This window comes from Choloepus didactylus, chromosome 15 (genome assembly GCF_015220235.1).
Source record: "Choloepus didactylus isolate mChoDid1 chromosome 15, mChoDid1.pri, whole genome shotgun sequence".
Classification (NCBI taxonomy): Eukaryota; Metazoa; Chordata; class Mammalia; order Pilosa; family Megalonychidae; genus Choloepus; species Choloepus didactylus.
In genome coordinates, this window is record NC_051321.1 from 22,739,977 (window position 1) to 22,759,701 (window position 19,725).

At 44.1% G+C, this 19,725-nt stretch overlaps 1 protein-coding gene across 1 annotated transcript in view; it reads right to left on the minus strand.

Moving 5' to 3' along the window:
- Window positions 1-19,725, minus strand: part of RBM20 (RNA binding motif protein 20) — a 188,866-nt gene that overhangs the window by 27,272 nt on the left and 141,869 nt on the right. Inside the window, exons 6-7 of the mRNA XM_037805183.1 lie at window positions 14,048-14,191; window positions 8,887-9,018 (exon numbers count right to left, since the gene is read on the minus strand). Coding sequence (XP_037661111.1) covers window positions 8,887-9,018; window positions 14,048-14,191 — 276 coding nt within the window. The remainder of the gene's footprint in view (window positions 1-8,886; window positions 9,019-14,047; window positions 14,192-19,725) is intronic.

A 19,725-nucleotide genomic window follows, 5' to 3' on the forward strand; every position in this document is an offset into this window, starting at 1 on the left:
TTTAGCTTTCACATAAAGGCAACGTGGAGTATGGAAAATGGAAACTAAACAAGACTAGCTCAAACAGTTAAAGGGAAGGAGAGAGCTTCCCTGACGTAAGCCCAAGGTTGGTGCTAGCTATAATCAAAGGCGGGAACTCTCAGCGGGAAATTTAAACTGGATGAGCTCTCTCGGATAGGCTGTACAATTCAAAATCTCAAAGACGGGTTAGTTAGCTCTCTCGGATAGGCTGTAACCGCTGCAGTACCCAGCCAATGGGGAAATGGGAGGGACATGAGTATTAGGTGTAGGATATAACTATCACCATGTTCTTTTTTTGGTGCACCTGTCATGTTTGCCACTGTTCTTGCAAGACGGTGAAAAAATTCTTTTCTCCTCCACAACCAGGTGAGTGCCTTTAAGGTATAATGCTTGTTTCTAACATCATCATGTATCTCATTTTACGGATGGAGATGTGAAGTGAGCTATGTAACCTGTCTGGGACTAGACTTCTATAAGTACTTTGTCCTCTGTCCTCCCACATGACCACTTGCCTGCATTATTGTTGAGCAATGCTTTGTGTTGGGAAAAACACAGAGCAAAGTAGAGAATGAAGGAAGAGCTGCTGTTGGTTTCAGGATGAGAGGTCAGGGCTAGGACAAAGGGAAGGGATATAAAATGTTCAAGGTGGGAGGAGTCTCTCATCCAGCTGCTCAAGATGCCAAGAGGAAAGAAAGCCAAACGAAGACACTGCCCCTGCCCAGGTGGAGGTGCAGAAGTAGGAGGTCAAGAAGCCAATAAATCCCCTGTTCAAGAAAAGAATTCAGCAGTGTTTAGGGTATCCACCCTAAAAGGGCCCTACCGCATTGGAAAATGGCCCCTTACATCTGACAGTAGCTGTAAAGGTCGATCCCTTATAAGTGTATAAGGGGCCACTGCAATGACCCAGATCACCCAGGCCTTGGACTGTCAACTAGCACATCAAGCAGAGACCCAAGACCAAGCAGAGAAAGAAGCCCAAGACTGTGGGCCTGGGCTGAGAAGAAAGCTGAGGCCCAGGTGCTTCCCTCTGCCTACCGCCTCACCTGAGACCCCACCTGTCCCCCAGCCAGGGTTATCTGTCACTACCTTGGGGTGGAACAAGAAGATTTGTCTAGAGGTGACTACACTCATGGATCCCACTGAGCTGCCTTCTTCCACCTGCCCACCTTGGACCACAAAATGGAAGCTCCTTACTGTATCATCAAGGGAAAGTACAGCCTGGGATGGCCAGTCCACTGCTCTGCCCACCAGCAGGCCAAGCTATGTGCAAACAGGGCTCTGGAGAGCTGGTGGAGCCATCGGGATCAAGTAAAGGGACCGTGTGATGATGCCTGCCATCCCCAGGGAGGCCACATCCTGGGTGCTCAAATCTGTGGCTCACCCCACCAGGCTGGAAAAGGCAAGGGCTAAAGAATGTGCCACCAAACTGGGTTAGATGTACCACAGCAACTTCTCAGAACATAAAAATAAAATTCTCCTTCAGGAAAGGGGGAAGGGCACTGGATGGGTCACTTTCTATAGCAAAAACAGTCCCCAAGGTCCCAAACAGTGTTCCTTTGCTCCTCTAGAACCTCAAATCCTGACTGCTTCTTCCAGTCCAGATCTGGGACAGCCTGGGGTGAGAGAAGGGGGCTGAGCTTGTCACAGAGCAGCTGAGGCCTTCAGTTTATCCAGGAGCAGACTGGGGGTGGGGGGCGGATCCCAGTGGGGGAGGGGGTGAGTCAGGCTGCTGTCAGGGCCATTCCAGGAGCCTGAGGTATCTTGCATAGCACAGTCATCACAGACAGCACCTCACTCCCATGCCCTTCCCCTCTGGGATGCCCCCTGATGAGGGGCAGAGCTGGCCAATCAGGCATCACAGATGAAAACATCTTCTAGTGGCCAATGAAGTCCCCCAGGGGTCAAAGAGGTGTGTCCAGAGTGCCTACTTGGGTGCTAGAAGCCTCTACTTGGCTTAAACATCCCCTGGCCCCCTTTCATCTCCCAATCCCAGAACATCTCCTGGGGCCCCATTCAGCCCAGTGCTCTTGGAATTACTTATATCCAGGTCACAGACCCCAGGGAGGCAGGGCCTCTGGTTGCTCATTTTCGCCCAGCCAGCTCCAGCACATGGCCTTGCAGGGAGCAGGTACCCCATAACACTGGTTCCAAGATGACTGGCTGGACAGATGGAGGATGGGGCCACAGAGGGTGCAGTCAAAAGAGCAGGACAGTTGGCAAATGGGCTGGTGACCATGGGCACTGAGACCCCTTCTGAGGACCAGAGGGTCAGCTCCCGTTTTAAGCGATAATTGCAGAGCGTTTGGTACTCTCTGGACCAAGTGCCCTGCCAGCAGGCATCTGAGAAGGAGAGAGAAAGGGCCAACAATTTTTGGAAAACAGAACTGACTTTTCAGAACCCCAAAAAAATTCCCTCAGCTTTCCTCTCCGAGCCCAGTCCCCGCATCCTGGGGCTAAAGGCATAAAGAAGTTGAGCGAAATAAAGGTGTAAGCACCTCAGAAAAATGGAAATGGGAGCAAACAGAGGATGTTTATGATGGAATTTTTGGTAACTTTATTGCAGAAAATTTCAAATATATACAAAAGTAGTGAGAACAACATACTGAATCCCCATGAATCCATTACCCATCTCCAACAATCCTAACCAATCCTGTTCCATCTAGACCCCCACCTTTCCCCCCACCCCCTCACTTACTGTGAAGCCAACCCCAGATCTTGTATCTTTTCATCCACTCTGAGATGAAAATCAACATCTCAGCAGGACTCAGGGCCAACAAAGACAAGGGTCAGAGTGCAAGTCCCACGGGGTCGTAGGCAAGTGCTGACAGGCACGAGGGAGGCACCACGATGAGAACCTCGGCCCACCCAGAGCAGCCCGAGCTCTGCTCTCCACTGGCTGGGTCACGGGGTCAAGGCTCTTTACCTGGGGGAGACACACTTTCTCCACCTATAAAGGCGGGATAATGAGGCCCATCTGGCATCCACCAGTAGCCTCAAGGCATGGCAGGCCACTGATAAAAGCCCCAGAGGGTTTGGCCAACATAAAAGGAGCTGCTAGAGAGTTTCATGCCCTCTGACAACTCTACAGCTGTTTTACATACCTCAAGAGTCCTGGGAAGATGCTGAAACCTTCCAGATGAGCCCTGACTTCATCAGAGCCAAATCCTGTCAAAGCAGCCCGACTGTTACCGGGCTTTCCAGCCTCTACATCTCTTCTCACCAGAATCCTTCTGCCTGGAAGTCCCCTTTGGGCTTAGCTAAATTCTCCTCATCCTTCGTGGCCCTGCTCAGGAATCTCTGTCTTCTTTATTCTCCTAAATCACACTGCTGTCTGCCACTCAACTGTGGTAGCTCCTGAATTTATGCATTCATGGATCATTTTGCACAAGAATTCTTGCCTCCCCAGTTTGATTGCAAATTTGCCCCAAGTAAAGATCATGTTTTACACTCACTAAAGCTTTTAGCATGGAGAAGCCCCTCAGTCATCACTTGCTGATCTAATCTTCCCAACTGAGAGTGCCATGGACCACTCATAAGACCACTTCCCACTTCCCACGGCCAGAGACCCTCCCTGTGGCTAGGGAGGCTGGTGAGACCAGTGGCTCTGATTCCAAGCCCCCTCACCACTTGGAAATGCTCTCAGTCCCATCCCCAAACTGCTGAATGAGAATCTCTGGGCAAGAGGGCCTGACAACTCCCCTGATGATTCTGATGCAGTGATTGGGAGATACTGGTTTAAATTTCCCCAAGTTCCCTTGTGCATCTAAGATGCTGTGATTTTGTACTTATTGGAGAAGTCTCTATAGAATAACCCAGAAAGGAGTCCAATCTTCTTGTCCAGGACTGCAGGAAGGAACACAGACTAAGAGCTTGGGAACCTTGGGCGCTGTAGCCAATTCTTCCGTGGCCACCCAGCCAGACCCACGAGTGTATGAAGCAGAAGGGTTACCACCCCAGGGCCTTGATCTGTGCCCTCCCCCAAGGCAGGGACGTGATTTCCCAACACGAGACTTTGCACTGAGCAAAGCCACGCAGGTGATTCGCGGTTCGCAGGACAGTCACACCTACCTCTAGGAAACCTGACCAGAGGAGTGCAGAAAGCAGGTGAAGGTTGGAAGCCAAACTCTGCTTCCTGTTCAGAAGACCAGCCTCCTGAATGCCCCCCACTGAGGAAGCCTTCCCATCCTATCTGATGGTTCAACCACCAGAACCGCACTGACCAGTCAGAAAGCATGTCAGCCTTAGCAGGGACCCAGGAGCCCTTTAGTTGCTGGATTGTGAGGGAGCCCAGGAGCCCCAGGGAGAGGGTATGAGGAGATGGGAAAAGAGCACTTGGAGACTTGGACCAGGGGCTCTTTACCTGCCTGCACAGAAGTATTTGGATATTTTAACAACCAGGATGGCCGTACTGGTGCGTGCCAGTTGCATACTGGCCCAGGTGAGCACACAGTAAAAAGACATGCTTATCATTGATGAAAACAAGACCAGGGCTGAGAAAATGATGACACTGTGAAGGACTTTAATTTCTTTAATTCCTTAATATCAGAGGAAAACACTCACTTTTGATTGCTCCTTCAGATTCTCCTTCTCATCCATTTGGCACATTATCAGCCACCTATTAAGCGGAAGGCCCCGCCCCAAACACCCTGAGGAATATAATCCCTACAAAAAAGAGTGTAAGGGGAGGTAAGATACAGACATGAGGAAATATCATTCAAGAAAGAAGAGGAAAAATACCTTAAAATTGCTCCTTTCTCTAGCTCCACTTTGCCCGGTGGGCAAAAAGGGAAGTTAGAGGAGAAAGACCAACCGAATTTTCCCTCCACCTTTGCAAGTCCTTGTGGGACCCCATGAGGTGGCCCCTTTGGTCCAGAGGCACATTTGGAAAAAAGGTTTTGCCGAATCCCTCCCCGGTAGCCAGTCTCCCTTCTGGAGCAGCTGCTCTTCCCCGGCTGTCACTCCAGGATGGAGCAGGTGACACCTGTCTGGCCAGTCACAGTGCTGCCTCCCCCGACCACAGAGAGCGGTTCCGGGTGGGTACATGTCCCAGGCTAGTCCCATCAGAGCGGCTCTCAGGACTTCCGTGGCAGCTGCTAGGAAAATCTATGGCTCTCTCTTGTTGAAGGAAATGGAAGGAGCTGCTGAAGCTACTGCAGCACCACCTAGAGGAGAGAGCCCGGGACTGCCGGAGGCCATCCCAGGGCGCCCCAAACAAAGCCTCTGCCACAGAAGGCTGAGTGGAGAGACAGCAGCCCCTTAGGGTATAAATTATAAATTGGGCTCTGAATCAATTCATGCCTGCACCAGAGCTACTCCTGGGCTTTTCATTTAAGTGAACCAAAAAAAAAAAAAAGAAAGAAAGAAAGAAAGAAAGAAAAAATTGTTTTTTTTTTGGCCTAAGCCAATACGCTTAATTGAGAAGAACGATGAATTTCTGTTATTTGAAGAAAGTCTTAGTTGATTCACGACATCATAGGGATCATAAAACATGCATTAGTAGGGATTATGAAACATTCCTTATGATGCTTTCACATATGTTATCCCATGAGACCTTCACAATAACCCTGAAAGGCAGTGTGACAGCTTGGGGAGCAGAGAGCCTTTACTAAAGGTTAAAAAACAATGTGTCCTAAGACTCCTGCTACTCAAAGTGTACTCTGAGGACCAGCTTGTTAGAAAGACAGATTCACAGCCCCAGACCTACTAAATCAGTAACTGCATTTTAACAAGATCCCCATGTGATGTGTAAGCACATTTAAGTTAGAGAAGCGTTGTGAGATTACTATCTCTGCTGCTTACTGGCTTGGAGACCTTAAGCAAATTACCTGAATTCTGTTTTTTCATTTGGTCAAGAGAGACATAATAACATAATCGAGAGATGCAGGTACAGTGCAAAACAAAACAGTCCCAGGTTTTCTCCATGGCTCTTCTAGCAACTATGATGTTGGGGAAGTTACTAGCAAGCTTCTATTAGCTTTAGTTTCCTCAGCTGCAAAAATGAGATAATGATACCTGTCTGACAGAACTGATGTCAGGATCAAAGTAGAGAATGTAGGTAAACTGCTTGGCACAGTACTTGACCCAGACTATCAGGACTCAATTAAAGGTGATTATTTTGTTGAACTGTTGTAATTACTGTTATTATCTTCCCTATCTACTTCATAGGGTAGGGTGATTGTGAGACTCAAAAGAGATAATGCATGAAAAAAAGATGCTTAAAACTGAAGAGTTCATGGTATTGTACTTTACCAGTTAGCAACTGCTGCTCACATTGGTTAGGAAACTTGTCCAAGCTCATCAAAGCAGGAAGGAGTAGAGACTCAAATGGTGCCATCACCATCTGATCTGGCACAGATCACATGGGTCTTGAGGGTTTTATGTTTACATGCTTTCCCTTCCGCACCAGACAGTGAGCTCCTCCACTAGCTTGCCACCTCCATCTCCATGGTGCCCAGCCCAGTTACTGCCCACAGTGTGCATGCAACAAACACCTGCTGAATACAAACCTGGATCATCTGACCTCTTTAACCCAAGGTTTGCGTACCACCTTTATCTCCCTCAGTAAGGTGTTACAGTGCTTTGGTACTTTAAGAAGCTGATTACTGCTATTAATCCTAATTAGAAATTTATGACAGCATCTCATTTGGAGACCAAAGCTCCACCGGGAACTCAGTGCAGAAATTCACTTCTAGCCCACAGGGGAGAATCCAGGAGAACAGGAATTCTGGCTGTGTACAGGATGGGGTGAGATCTCTTATTTGTCTGAGAAAAGCAATATGCTTTCATTAGACAGAAAAAAAAAAAAAAAAAAAAAAAAAGCCAGGTTCTGCCTGAAGCAGAACTGTTGGCAAAGGAACTTCAGAAACAATAATGCAAGCAAAGAAGAATCAGGATTTTGGCAACTGACATATTACTGATCTACATATGCAGACTTGTCAGAATGCTAGTCCCAGCTAGAAACAACTACTGAGCCTTTGTCTTCTGACTTCAACCCTTAAGGGTAGATTAAGGGCTGTGGGTCTAGAACAAAATGGATCCCGAGTAAATGTGGAATGAGCTGAAGTGAGCTTGAAAATCTCTATCAATTGGGGCAGTAGAAACCTCAAAATAAGACGATAGATTTAAATGCAAATACAGTATTAATTACAATAAATACAAATAGACTAAGTGTTCCAGTTAAGAGAACTCCCACCAACCAATGAGAAGAAACAATCCAAGAGGAAAATACAGGCAAATGACTTGAAAACAAACTTCCCTCAAGAGAAAATTCAGATGTAATAACCAATAAATATATTGAAAAAGTGCTCAACCTCAACTAATAGTCAGAAAAACACAAAATCAAACCATAACATACCATTACAGTCAGAAAAGACCACAGGTCAGCAAGAGTGTGGATCACTGGGACTCTCACACGTAGCAGTAGGAGTGTAAATTTGGGGAAAACATTTTGAAAACAGCTTGCTATTATCTAGTAAAGATGAGGGTAAGCACACCCTATGACCTGGAAATTCTACTGTTAGTTCTATATCTAGCTACATGTTCATGCATGTTCAGGATAACGTGTTGAGAATGTGCACAGTAGTGTCCCTAATATCCTAAAATTGGGAACAACTCAAATGTCCCTCAGCAGTAGAGTGGATAAATAAATTGTATAGTCGTACAATAAAAAATTATATAACAACAAAAAAGATACACCCAACAACATGGATGACACAATGTTGAATGAAAGAAGTAAGACACAAAAGAACATAGTATGAGTCCATTCATGCAAAGTTCAAAATTAGGTAAAACCAGACTATGTTTAAGAAGGCGTATATAGAAGAGTAGTGTCAGTGTTCTAATTTTTACTTTGGGGGTGGCTTTATGTGATTTAACTGAACATTTATGTAATTAGTCACTTTTCTGTATATATGTTATACTTCTCAAGAAAACAAAAACAAATAAAGAAAAGCAGAGCAAAAAGAAATGTAGATGGTGATGGTGTCACAACATTGTGAATGGAATTAACCCCACTGAATTGTATAATTGAAAAGTAGACAAAATGGGAAATTTTAGGTTGTATATGTTACCAAAATAAAAATTAAAAAAAAAAAGTCACAGAACTACAACACCCAGTGAATCCTAATGTAAACAATGGACTATAGTTAATAGTATAATTATAATAATATTGTGTCAGTAATTGTAACCAAGTTATCACAGTAATGCAAATGTTAACAGGGAAAACTGGAGGTGGGGTGGGATATGGGAACTCTGTAATTTCTGCATGATATTTCTGTAAACCTACAACTGCTAATATTAAAAAAAAAAAAAAAAAAAAAAAGAAATGTAGAACAAGTTAAAATGAGAGAAAAAAAAAAAGCCCTGTTTGGAATTACCTGAATTCATCCCAGAGATCTGACAGCAACCAATTTAGTCCTGCGATGCTTAGGACTTCTATTGGGCTTAAGACATAAATATGGAAGAGGGAGAGATCAAGGGTGGTGGCAGAGGAAGAAAAAGCTAGGGAAGAAGAGAGGGCTCTCGCCTGGAACTCCCACCACTGAAAAACAACCACCTTTCTCTTCCTACTTTGTCCTTTAAGATCCAGTGCAAAAATCACTTCCCCTGTAAAATCTTCCTTGACTCCAAGCTGGCTAGCCATCCCATCTCAAGCAGCCCTTTGCATTCTGTGCCTACCTCAATGAGCACAGTCCTTGCCAGGTTGTAATGGTTTGTTCCCCATGGTAGCTTCTCAGAGGCAGAAAGAAACCCTTGAATTTCTTCCTGCCCTCCCCTACCTGCTGGAACTTAGGTCAATGCCTGACAAGTAGGAGACACTTTTTCTGATGCTTGTTGAATGACTGAATGACCAAAAGAATGCTTTACCTTCAGCTGCAATTCCTTGTATCTCTTGGACATCCGGATGAGCAACTTCTCACCATTGATCACAGCAGATTTTTCTTGGTAATACTGGACCATGGCCTGGGCAGCTTCTGTGTAAGCCATCTCTAAAAAAGCCTAGGGAAAAAAGGAAGGACATACAATGGACTTTTGCATTTTGACAGTCAACAAACTCAGTACAAAGTATGATTCCATTTTTCCGAAGTTCATTCAAAAATATTTAAAATTACTAGATGGCGATAGAAATCAGAGTTGTATATCTCCATGGGGTGGAGGGGTATTGACTGGGATGCGGCATGAAGAAAACATTCTGAGGTTCTGGAAATATTCTATATTTCGATATGGGTGGCAATTACATGGATATACAAATGTAAAAAAGTAATGAAGTTGTACATTTAAGACTAGTGCACCTTTCCCCGCTACGTGGGATCTGACACCCAGGGGAGTGAACCTCCCTGGCAATGTGGAATATGACTCCCGAGGAGGAATCTAGATCCGGCATCATGGGATAGAGAACATCTTCTTGACCAAAAGGGGGATGTGAAAGGAAATGAGATAAGTTTCAGTGGCTGAGAGAATCTAAAAGGTCACTCTGGTGGGCACTCTTATGCAAAATATAGACAACCCTTTTTATGTTCTAATGAATTGGAATAGCTAGCAATAAATATCTGAAATAATCAAGCTACAACCCAGAACTCATGAATCTTGAAGATGATTGTATAAAAATGTAGCTTATGAGGGGGGACAATGTGATTGGGAAAGCCATATGGACCACACTCCCCTTTGTCCAGTGTATGGATGGATGAGTAGAAAAATGGGGGCAAAAAAAAAAAAAAAAAAAAAGCACACAGTGTTCTTTTTTACTTTAATTGTTCTTTTTCACTGAAATTTTTATTCTTATTATTTTTGTGTGTGTGGTAATGAAAATGTTCAAAAATTAATTTTGGTGATGAACACACAACTATATAATGGTACGGCGAACAACCAAATGTATGCTTTATATGACTGCATGGTGTGTGAATATATCTCAATAAAAATGAATTAAAAAAAGATTAGTGTACCTTAAGCCCTCTAGAAATATATTTTATACCTTGATAAAAAAGAAAAATAATCAGTACAAGGAAGAACTCTCTGTGATCTCATCTGATCCAAAGATCTATTTATTAACTTCACTAAAAGAGCTCATTATAAGACAGTCCCTTTTCTGAACCCTACAGTTACCAGACATCATTTCTTAATTATGTACGTCTACCCTGGCCTACATCATCCCATGGGAGCCCCCCCTGGGATGGGAGGGCCCATTAACCCAGGTTCCTGGGTGTCTGCTGCACATATGGACCTGGGCTGATGCTTGCAAAGTCTTGCTATTTGGTGGGGGTGATGGTGGGAGACACAGTCACAAGTCCTGGTTATCCAAGCGCTTCTATTCGTTGAAAAGAAATATACTAAAAAAAAAATCAGAGGCTCAGGCATGAGGGAAGGCTGAGTCCGTACGGCTTAAAGAGGAAAAAACCCACTTATATTTCCATATCTTTCCTCTTTATTTAACTGTTCCAATAAAGCACTTAGAAAGAAGGGGGGCTTTTCCATTCAACCTGTGTCTACAGAGAATTCTCAATAGACTGTTTTGACATCTTTCAGTTTACCGCAGGAGCTGCTACGGCAGGTGTGTTGCTGCTATTGTCTCTTAGATTTGTTTGGTTTGTATAGTACTGATAGTGCACTGATTCTGGTCCCTCTAAAAGTGGTCAGTGATAAGGGAGCCCCAGCTGTGGGTCCCCACCCTCCCATTTTCTTAAACTGAGTATTTCCTGGCAGAATTAGAAAAAGTCTAAACAAGCCTACTCACCACCCCCCACCTTCCTTCACATTTGTCTTGGAATCTCAGACACCTTGATTTTCTCCACGCTGTCTCAGTCTGTAGCAACAGCACGGGAGACTAAGAAGTTAAGATACTCCAGGGCTACATTTCAAATTTTGCTACCCAGTTTTCTAGGTGCCTCTTTCTTGATGCAAACATTTTAGCACCTCTAGATCTCACCAGTCAAATGAGAATAGTAAGAATCCAGTTAATTTCTCTTTATTAATGGTGTAAGCTGAATTTTGGACATTTACCCAAAATAGAATTTCTGAGCAGTACGAACAAAGAGAATAAGTGATTTATCTATCCCCAGGTTGACGGAGGAACACCGCTAGTGATGTGATGTGGCTTTTTAAAATTAAATTCAGTTTTATTGAAATACATTCACATACCATAATAATCATCCATGGTGTACAATCAACTGTTCACAGTACCATCATATAGTTATGCTTTCATCATCCCAATCTATTTTTGAACACTTTCCTTAAACCGAAAAGAATAAAAAATAAAAGTAAAAAAGAACACCCAAATCATCCACCCCATCCCACCCTATTTTTCATTTAGTTTTTGTCCCCATTTTTCTACTCATTTATCCATACACTGGACAAAAGGAGTGTGATCCACAAGGCTTTAACAATCACACTGTCACCCCTTGTAAGCTACATTGTTATACAATTTCTTCAAAAGTCAAAGCTACTGGATTGGAGTTTAGTAGTTTCAGGTATTTACTTCTAGCTTTCCAATATACTAAAACCTAAAAAGTGTTATCTATATAGTGCGTAAGAATGTCCACCAGAGTGACCTCTTGACTCCATTTGAAATCCCTCAGCCACTGAAACTTCATTTTGTTTCAGTTTGCATCCCCCTTTTGGTCAAGAAGATGTTCTCAATCTCATGATGCCAAGTCCAAATTTATCCCCGGGAGTCATATCCTGCATTGCCAGGGAGATTTACACCCCTGGGAGTCAGGTCCCACCTAGGGGGGAGGGCAGTGAATTCACCTGCCGAGGTGGCTTAGCTAGGGAGAGAGGGCCACATCTGAGCAACAAAAGGGTACTCAGGGGGAGACTCTTAGGCACAATTATATGCAGGTTTAGCCTCTCCTTTGCAGTAACGAGCTTCATAAGGGAAAGTCCCATGACAGAGGGCGTGGTACATCAAACCACCAGTCTTCAATGTTTGTGAGAACATCAGCAACAGTCCAGGTGAGGAAGTCCAACACTTCCGCATTTCCCCCCAGCTCCTCAGGGGGCCCTGCATATGTATTTTTATTCTCTGCCTAAATTATTTTGGGATGTGTCACTATTTCACTCTAACCTACACAAACCTACCACATCTCACTTCCTATTCAAAGTTCCATGTAATTGTGGCGTTTGAACAAACTGACTGTAGAAGTTATACTGCTTAGAAAATACAGATGCTGCACCAAATAAACATCTCTTCCCTTGGTCTCACATGGAAGTTGAATTTTTAACACAGTCAGTTTCAACCTTCACCCTTTGGCCTGATTGCCCTAGTCTTAGCCAGATCTGCTTCATTCATATCTCTAATTGAAGTCTGGGCTCTTTTTCAGCTTTTTTTTTTTTTTTTTTAACAGTTGCTGTGCGTGCTAATACTGACATTCATATCTGCCAAGCTCTTAGCTCTGAGTTTCAGGTGTCACACAGATACCCAATGTTCCAGAGGCCAATCAGGTTATACACAAAGGGCTCAGTGTCTCAGAGTTTGGAGATAGCCATTACAATTCAGGAATAGATTTGACTGCTGTAAGAGCTTACCATTACAATCATTGTTCCCCTGTTAGGCTGTGTTTTAAGATTCAATTTTAAGTTTACATATTGTAGTTAGTCCATATTGGTGAGGCATTGTAGTGTCTGCCTTTGTCTGACGTGGCTTTGAGTCTCCAAAGGTTAGGCCTTGATTAAGAAAAGAAGCCTGTCCCTCAGAGTCATCAAGTCTAAATATTTACTAAAAATAAAAGACAATCCAATCAAGATGATAGAGTGAGAAGCTTCAGGGCTCCGTTCCCCCACAGAAGCTTTGAATAGCCAGCAAGAACTAGCAGAAACATCTTTCTTTTTACTTCTTGATTTTGCAAATAAATCATCCTACTTCATTATTTCCCCAATGCAATCAATAAATATGGATGTGACAAGTGTAAAAAAAAATTAAATTGAAGAATAAGGAGAAAACATTCTGATTTATAACTGTTCATAGTATAACAATTTTCCCCTTTGATTTTAGAAATGGAGACAAACATATTCGGTCCCCAAGGGCTCAATCTCAATTGGTTAAGGGTTCATAGTGCCTTGGGCTTACCAGGCATCCATCAGAAGTTCAGATTGTAGCATTGGCTGGCTGGGGGTGACAACACAGTGAAGAGACTCAAGCCCATGGATTTCTATTCTGGGGACCAGTTATTTTTCCTATATTAATGTATACCCCATTCCAGAGCATCTTCCCTCACCTCTAGGCAACTCACAAAGGTTGTACCCATTGCAAGAAGGGTAGGGTAAAGAGAAAAATCTCCCCTCCTACAAGGGGAAATCACTGCCAACAAGAAAACCTCTGTGCCATAGCATGAGTGTGAGAATGAGATTAAGTTTAGCTTTCACACAGGACAGGTGTGCCTAGCAGGGTGGGGCAGTTAAGGAATTGGTAGAAGGTTAAAAAGACAAACTGTAATCCACAGTCAGTCCCCCTGCTTATCTGCCCACTATCTACTATCCTTGCAGGGTGGAGCCTCGGAATAGAGGTTCTCCAAATAGCCTCATAACTTGTTACCAAACTAGCCTGGACTGGCTCTAAAGAGGCCTGGGCATAACCATTATAGTCAGGGGTGGAGATTTGTTCCAACCGTTCCTAATGTTGCAAATTTGTGCGGGAAACGTATTTCAAATGTTTCAAATTTGGGCGGGTGAGTTAGGCTTGTCGAATAGAATGTAACCTCTGGAGTATCCAGCCAATGGAGAAACAGGGGAGGGACTTGCGGTTAGGTTTAGGGGATAAATACTGCTGAATCTATCGTTCTGCGCGCCAACCCCCACATTTGGTTGGGTACCCGTTCTTGCAATACCGTGAATAAATTCTTTTCTTCTCCACAATCGAGTGAGCGTTTATTCCTTTTTAGGAATGGTGCTTATTTCTCACAATGAGTATGCCAGCTGTGTATCACTTCTTTATGGTAAGAACAGCTTCTTTAAAAATAAAATTTAGTTATGTAGTTGCCTTACCCCAGTGTGTAGTCTATCCCATACCTACCAGTGAGAAACTACCCAGACCTACCTGGTTAGTGGATTTCATGAGGATGTAATTGGTGACCTTTCCAAAGGGCAGCCCCAGGTTAATGACATCATTCTCAGTGCAGCTTCCTTCGGGGAGATTGCAGATGTGCAACACACGGCCAGCACCCACTTTCCGCTGTGCAAACTGCTGGGAACAAAGAGCAGGGGCTGGTCTTCAAAAGTCATTTCTCTCTTTCCCACTCTCCAGACAATCCTCATGGCTATCTTCCCCTATATAATGGCTGCAAAACTGTAATTTATGAAATGAATGTAGAAAAATAATCCATTCACAGACGCATAAAATATCAATTTCATGTCATCTCTTTTCAAAAAGGATTCACAACATTTTGAATGAGCAATAATTAAGGGCTTTCCAGGATGTCAGGAAACAGGCACAGCCATATGTTGCTGGTGGGAGGTCGAACATCTACAACCTTTAGAACATACATTAGTGATATTAATAAAACTTCAAAGATACATGGCCCATGATGGCGCCATCCCATTTTTGGAAATCAACCCTACAAAAATAAAAGCACCTATATGTAAAGACTTATGTACAAGGACATTTAAATTGCAGTCATTTTTAAGGTGGCAAAAAATTCTGGAAACCACCCAAATGTCCAACAGTAGAGGAATGTTTGAATAAATGATGATTCAAGCATACAACAGAATACTACACAGCCATTAAATGAAGGAGGTAAATGTGCTGATACGAATAATCTTCATGACACACTAGTAAAAAAACAGGCTCCAGTAGTATGTATAGGATGATGCCTTTTTTGTAAAAGAAAAAATATGTATATATGAGAAAGGAGTAGAGAAAGAAAGTATTATAAAATTTGGATAATTATTAGAACTGGGTGATGGGTAAATAGGGGTTAATTATACTAGTCTCTCTATTGTTGAATTTGAAAATTTTCACCATAAAAAAAATGTTAAAGGATATCAGCACAGGGAGAGAAAGGTGTGGAAGGATACATATTAACCTGTCATACCGTTATCTTCAGAGGGGCACAACTGGAAAGGAGCAAGGGGAGATAGGCTTAACCTGTTTCTTATGTACCTCTGTATGATCTGACTCCTAATTTTAAAAAATTTCAACAAAGAAAAAAAATCACAGAAAGGGTTTGTGGAAACCTGATACATATACATAGACATTCCCAGCAACAACCTGTGGTTTAGGGCAGTGGTTTTCAAATTTTTTTTAGCCTTGGAATCCTTTCTTCAACATAAAATCTTGCTCACCAGCCCAATACATTCAATGAATAAAAGAAAAGCTAACTCCGGTCCAGCCTGCTGCCCCCACCTCCACCCCAGCCTCAGCCCCAAAAGCACTGGGAGAGACACAGCTTGGAAGCCAAGACCTGGTCATTAGGATCAAAGCTCTTGGAGGGACGACGTGTGTCTGTCTGATTCACTCAAACTTGAATCAGTGCCTGGAATCTCTGGGAGGTTCAAGATTTAGTATTCATAAGTCAGCCCAGTGTGGAAGAGAAGGATGCAATTTTCCAACTCTGAAACACGTTCTCATATCAGAGCCTACATTTGCATAATCACTGTTTTCTATGATAATTACGTTTGATGTGGGTCCAGCTCTGCTAAGGTAATGAATGCAGAGAGAATGGAGCTGCGGCCTCATCCCTCACAAGGGCTAATACTTGGGTAATTGCACCATGAAAGCCCTCATTTGTCTCATTTTGGCTGGGGACAATGAGTGTCCATTTCCTTGCATGGTTCAGCCTGATTCGCAGAAGCCCAAGTGCCCCTTTCGGACCCCCAAGCACTTTCCCAAAGTGGAACAACGATTTAGCTTGCAGCTCAGGCTATCCCCAAAGCATCCCAGGGTCTCCCTGAAGTGCAATGGAGCTCTCCCTGAGCTGGGAGATTTGTGAGACCCAGCCTGGCTAAGGAGGCATGAGTCCTTCTCCAGGGGTGGGGCAGGGGGCGGGGGAGGTGGCAGCACTGGGAAGAGGCAGGATGTTTGCTTCTCACTAGGCTGAGTGCCTCACATGCAGACACAGCCCCTGCTGAGCACTCCAGCACAGCAAGCGGCTGGTCCTCTGGGTTTATCCACAGGACGATGTGGCTGAGCACCCTGCCCGGGCCTCCTCTCCACAGGGCACGTTTCTGACCCATGTGCCCTTGCTCATCGGCCTGGGCTCATCTGTGTTGGATGACGGAGCAGACGTGCAGGGTGGTTCAGGGCCAGTCCCGGCTCCTTGCCTGTCCAGTTGCCTAGCAACTGGGCACCAAGTGCCACTGCCTCTGTCACTGTCTCCTCCAGACTGAAACAGCAACTCAGGAGGCCTTTATCTGAGCGTGAGTTCAGCAACCGCTGCTGTTTGGCAGTAGAATACACCTCCTGAAGAAGAACCACCCTCTCAGGAGCCAGTCACCAAAGAGAGCCATATATACAGTGCACACAACCTTACAAAGGGCCCCGAAGTGAATGGGTCTCGATTAAAGTTTTCACTCAAATTTTAAAAACACATTTCCCAAGTGCTTTTGAGCAAGCAGCATGAGGTTGTACAGTAATCCCCAACCAGGAGACTCTAAGCTGTCAAGGGTCTTTGCAGGTAATACCAGGCTGATCAGAAAGTCTAAGCGGCTTGTTTGTGTCTTTGATTACTAAAAATGGGCAACTAATTAATTACTCATTAATAGAAGAATTTTGGGAGATACAATTTTTCCAAATATGGAGTCTAGGACAGCAGCAGATAAGGGTGGAGGAGTAAATAATAAAGGGGGTTTGGCTGTAAAAAGCTAAGAACTCCTGCCTGTGGTGGTAGGAACCCGACTCGGCAAGTCAGAAGACCGGGCGTCTAGCACCAGTTCAGTCACTGACAAGGTATAAGACAGGGGCAAACTAGTTTCCCTTTCTGAGCCTCAGTCTCCCATGTCTGGAATGAGGGACGTGGCCTCTGTGTCTAAAGTCTTTTCCAGCTGTAAAATATCTATGCTTATGTGCCTCTAAGTTGTAAAATTCCACTCCTCCCAGAAGCCTTGCCAAGCTAACCCCAAGATCCAGGATAATGATAACTTTCCCCAACTGTGCTTGGCATAAACAGGAAACGTGTCTTTCCCACTCCCTGTCCCCATGCATGTCATGTCTGTCCTCTCTCTCCGTGCGGCCCAGCTGTTGAACCATGCACACATTCACAAACAGGTTTGTTGTTCAGACATGATTGTTTGTGTCTTTATGGGGCAGCTGGCTTCTGAGCTCTGCTGTGCCGAGTGACTCTGCTTCCACAGTGCCTAGGACAGTTGGGATGACATGGAGATGAACTGGAGACAGCTGGGCCTGGCGCCTCGCTGGGGACAGACCCACAGGTGTGTGCTTTACGGTCAGCAGGCTCCAGTGTTAGGGCAGCAGGGGGGTCAGACAGACCAAGGTTTGGGTCTTGGCTCCCCCAGTGAATAACTGGGAGACCTGGGCAAGTTACTGAGCTTCTCCAGGCCTAAGTTTGTTTGTCTATAAAACAGGGAAAATGGAAATTGATTTCACAGGGCTGTTTAGAGGAGGAAATGCCACAACGTATGTCAGGATGTTGGTGCCACGCACGGTGTCCAGGAGGCTCCCACAAATCAGTGTTTGTTCCTGCGTTCCTCCAATAGTTAAAAGATGGGCCAGGATGATCCTAGACTGGGAAACAATATAACTATACTATGATTGTGTAAGAGAAAGCCTACGTTCTTAGGAAATTCGTGCTAAAGTAGTTAGATGCGATAGCCACAATGCCTCCAACCTACACTAAAAATGCATAGGTGGTTGATACATGATAGATTAGATAGAGAGATAGATAGATAATACATACAAACACACACATATAAGGTAAATGGGGCAAAATGTAAGGCAGTAAATCTAGACAAAGGGTATATGGGAGTTCCTTGTACCATTCTTGAAACTATTCTGTAAGTTAGAAATTACATTAAAATTTAAAATCACCAAAAATAAATTTTAAAAAGATGTGATCTGGAGTAGGAGAGCAGACGGCTTTGGAGAGGATCATAAGATCTCACCACCTTGAATTTTTGGTGTGAAGTGTTGACCAGCCCTGCCGACAGCCAGCTGCTGAGCTTCCAGGTGCCACATGTGCACCAGCCCAAGGTCAAGTCTCTAAGAGAGCTAAGGTGTCAGTTGCAATTGAAGCCCTAATTACTAACCTAAAGGGACAATCACCCTTTCCCAGCCTGGAGGTGGCTTCAGCAGGCCTGCAGGCCAGCGCTGACCACAAATGCCCCCACATGAGAACAGGGGCCTGTTCTGTACATTTTCACATGCTGGGGCCACCCATTTAAAAAATCAGATGCTGTTTCTAAATGGTTCTTGTGGCTGCATTCCAGACCTCTCAACCCACCCACAAATCTTTTATAGATGGGTGGAAATGTGAAAGGCGCAAACAGACTTGTGTATGAAGGTTCTGAGACCTTTCAATGCCCCACGGTGCAGGTGGGAACAGGTCTGGCAGATGAGTTCAAAGAATAATTTCAGTTCAAATAACGCACAGGGTTGCAATAAAAATGTGGCTCAAGGCAACAGACCCGAGGAGCGAGAGAATTGTCTCAAAGTGCTTCCTCGGCCTCTAAAGGTAGGTTCGATTTTCAATAAAATATTTCTGTGCCTCAGACTCATCTCCTATAGGTGCGGCCTCGTTTCATCTGGCTCAGAGTCTAGAGGACTCTGCTGGTTTTCTGGTAAACACACCAGAGGACAGACACAGGGTAAATGCTTATTTCTTATGATGTTGACTTGGAACATGCTATGCAGACAGCAAATGGACGCGGAGTCATGATTCGACCTTGGCTTGACGTGGAGAGTAAACGCAGATGCCTTCGATGACACTTGAAAATACTTCACAGAACATACGCCCTTGACTGAGAGTGACCTTCTTTTACGGGTGCCTGACTTGCCTGCAGAATTTGGGTGGTTCACTCGCCGAGCAACTTCAACATCCCTGTAAGCTTCAGAGTCACGGAATGTTAAAACTGGGAGGCCATCGCATCCACAATCTTCACTGTATAGGAGGAAACTGAAGCCTAGGAGAAGTTCCCAGACTTAATCTGCGGCCAATTAAATAGTGGCAGATTTGCGATTAAAACTCAGGCCTCACTGTAAAATCCATCAGTCAAGGATGTAAGTTATGGCAAATTCATACAAAAGTGTTAGAATAAGTTTTTATGTACTAATGTGAAAGAAGTCTAGAAATCAATTAAGCTATGTATTGAGAGCCTAAGTTAAGTGAAAAGAACAAGTCACATAACAGAACATGGCATGATTTGAATTTTACAAAAAGAAAAAAAATATATATGTACATGTATATATATTTTTTCTACTAAATATGCCCGCATCTGCTAGCTAAAGATGCATAGTTAAGGCAAAAGATATTCACCTTTGGTTTTCTCTGCAGGGTTAGATTACCTATTTTTTATATTTCTGTTCCTATTAGGATTTTTTACATCATGTTTGTCCTACTTTTACAACAAGAGAAAATATTTAAGCTGTGTAAAAAGAAAAGAAAAAACAGAAAAAAAACAAAACCCAAACACCCATGTCTCCTGTCTCCCCCTCCAGGGCTCTTTGGCTCTCTCTGAAAGTACACAAGGTCGTACCTGCTGAGGGGACAGGGACAGTGACAGGGGTACCTAGCACTTGCCACATCCAATACTAACTCCTCATGC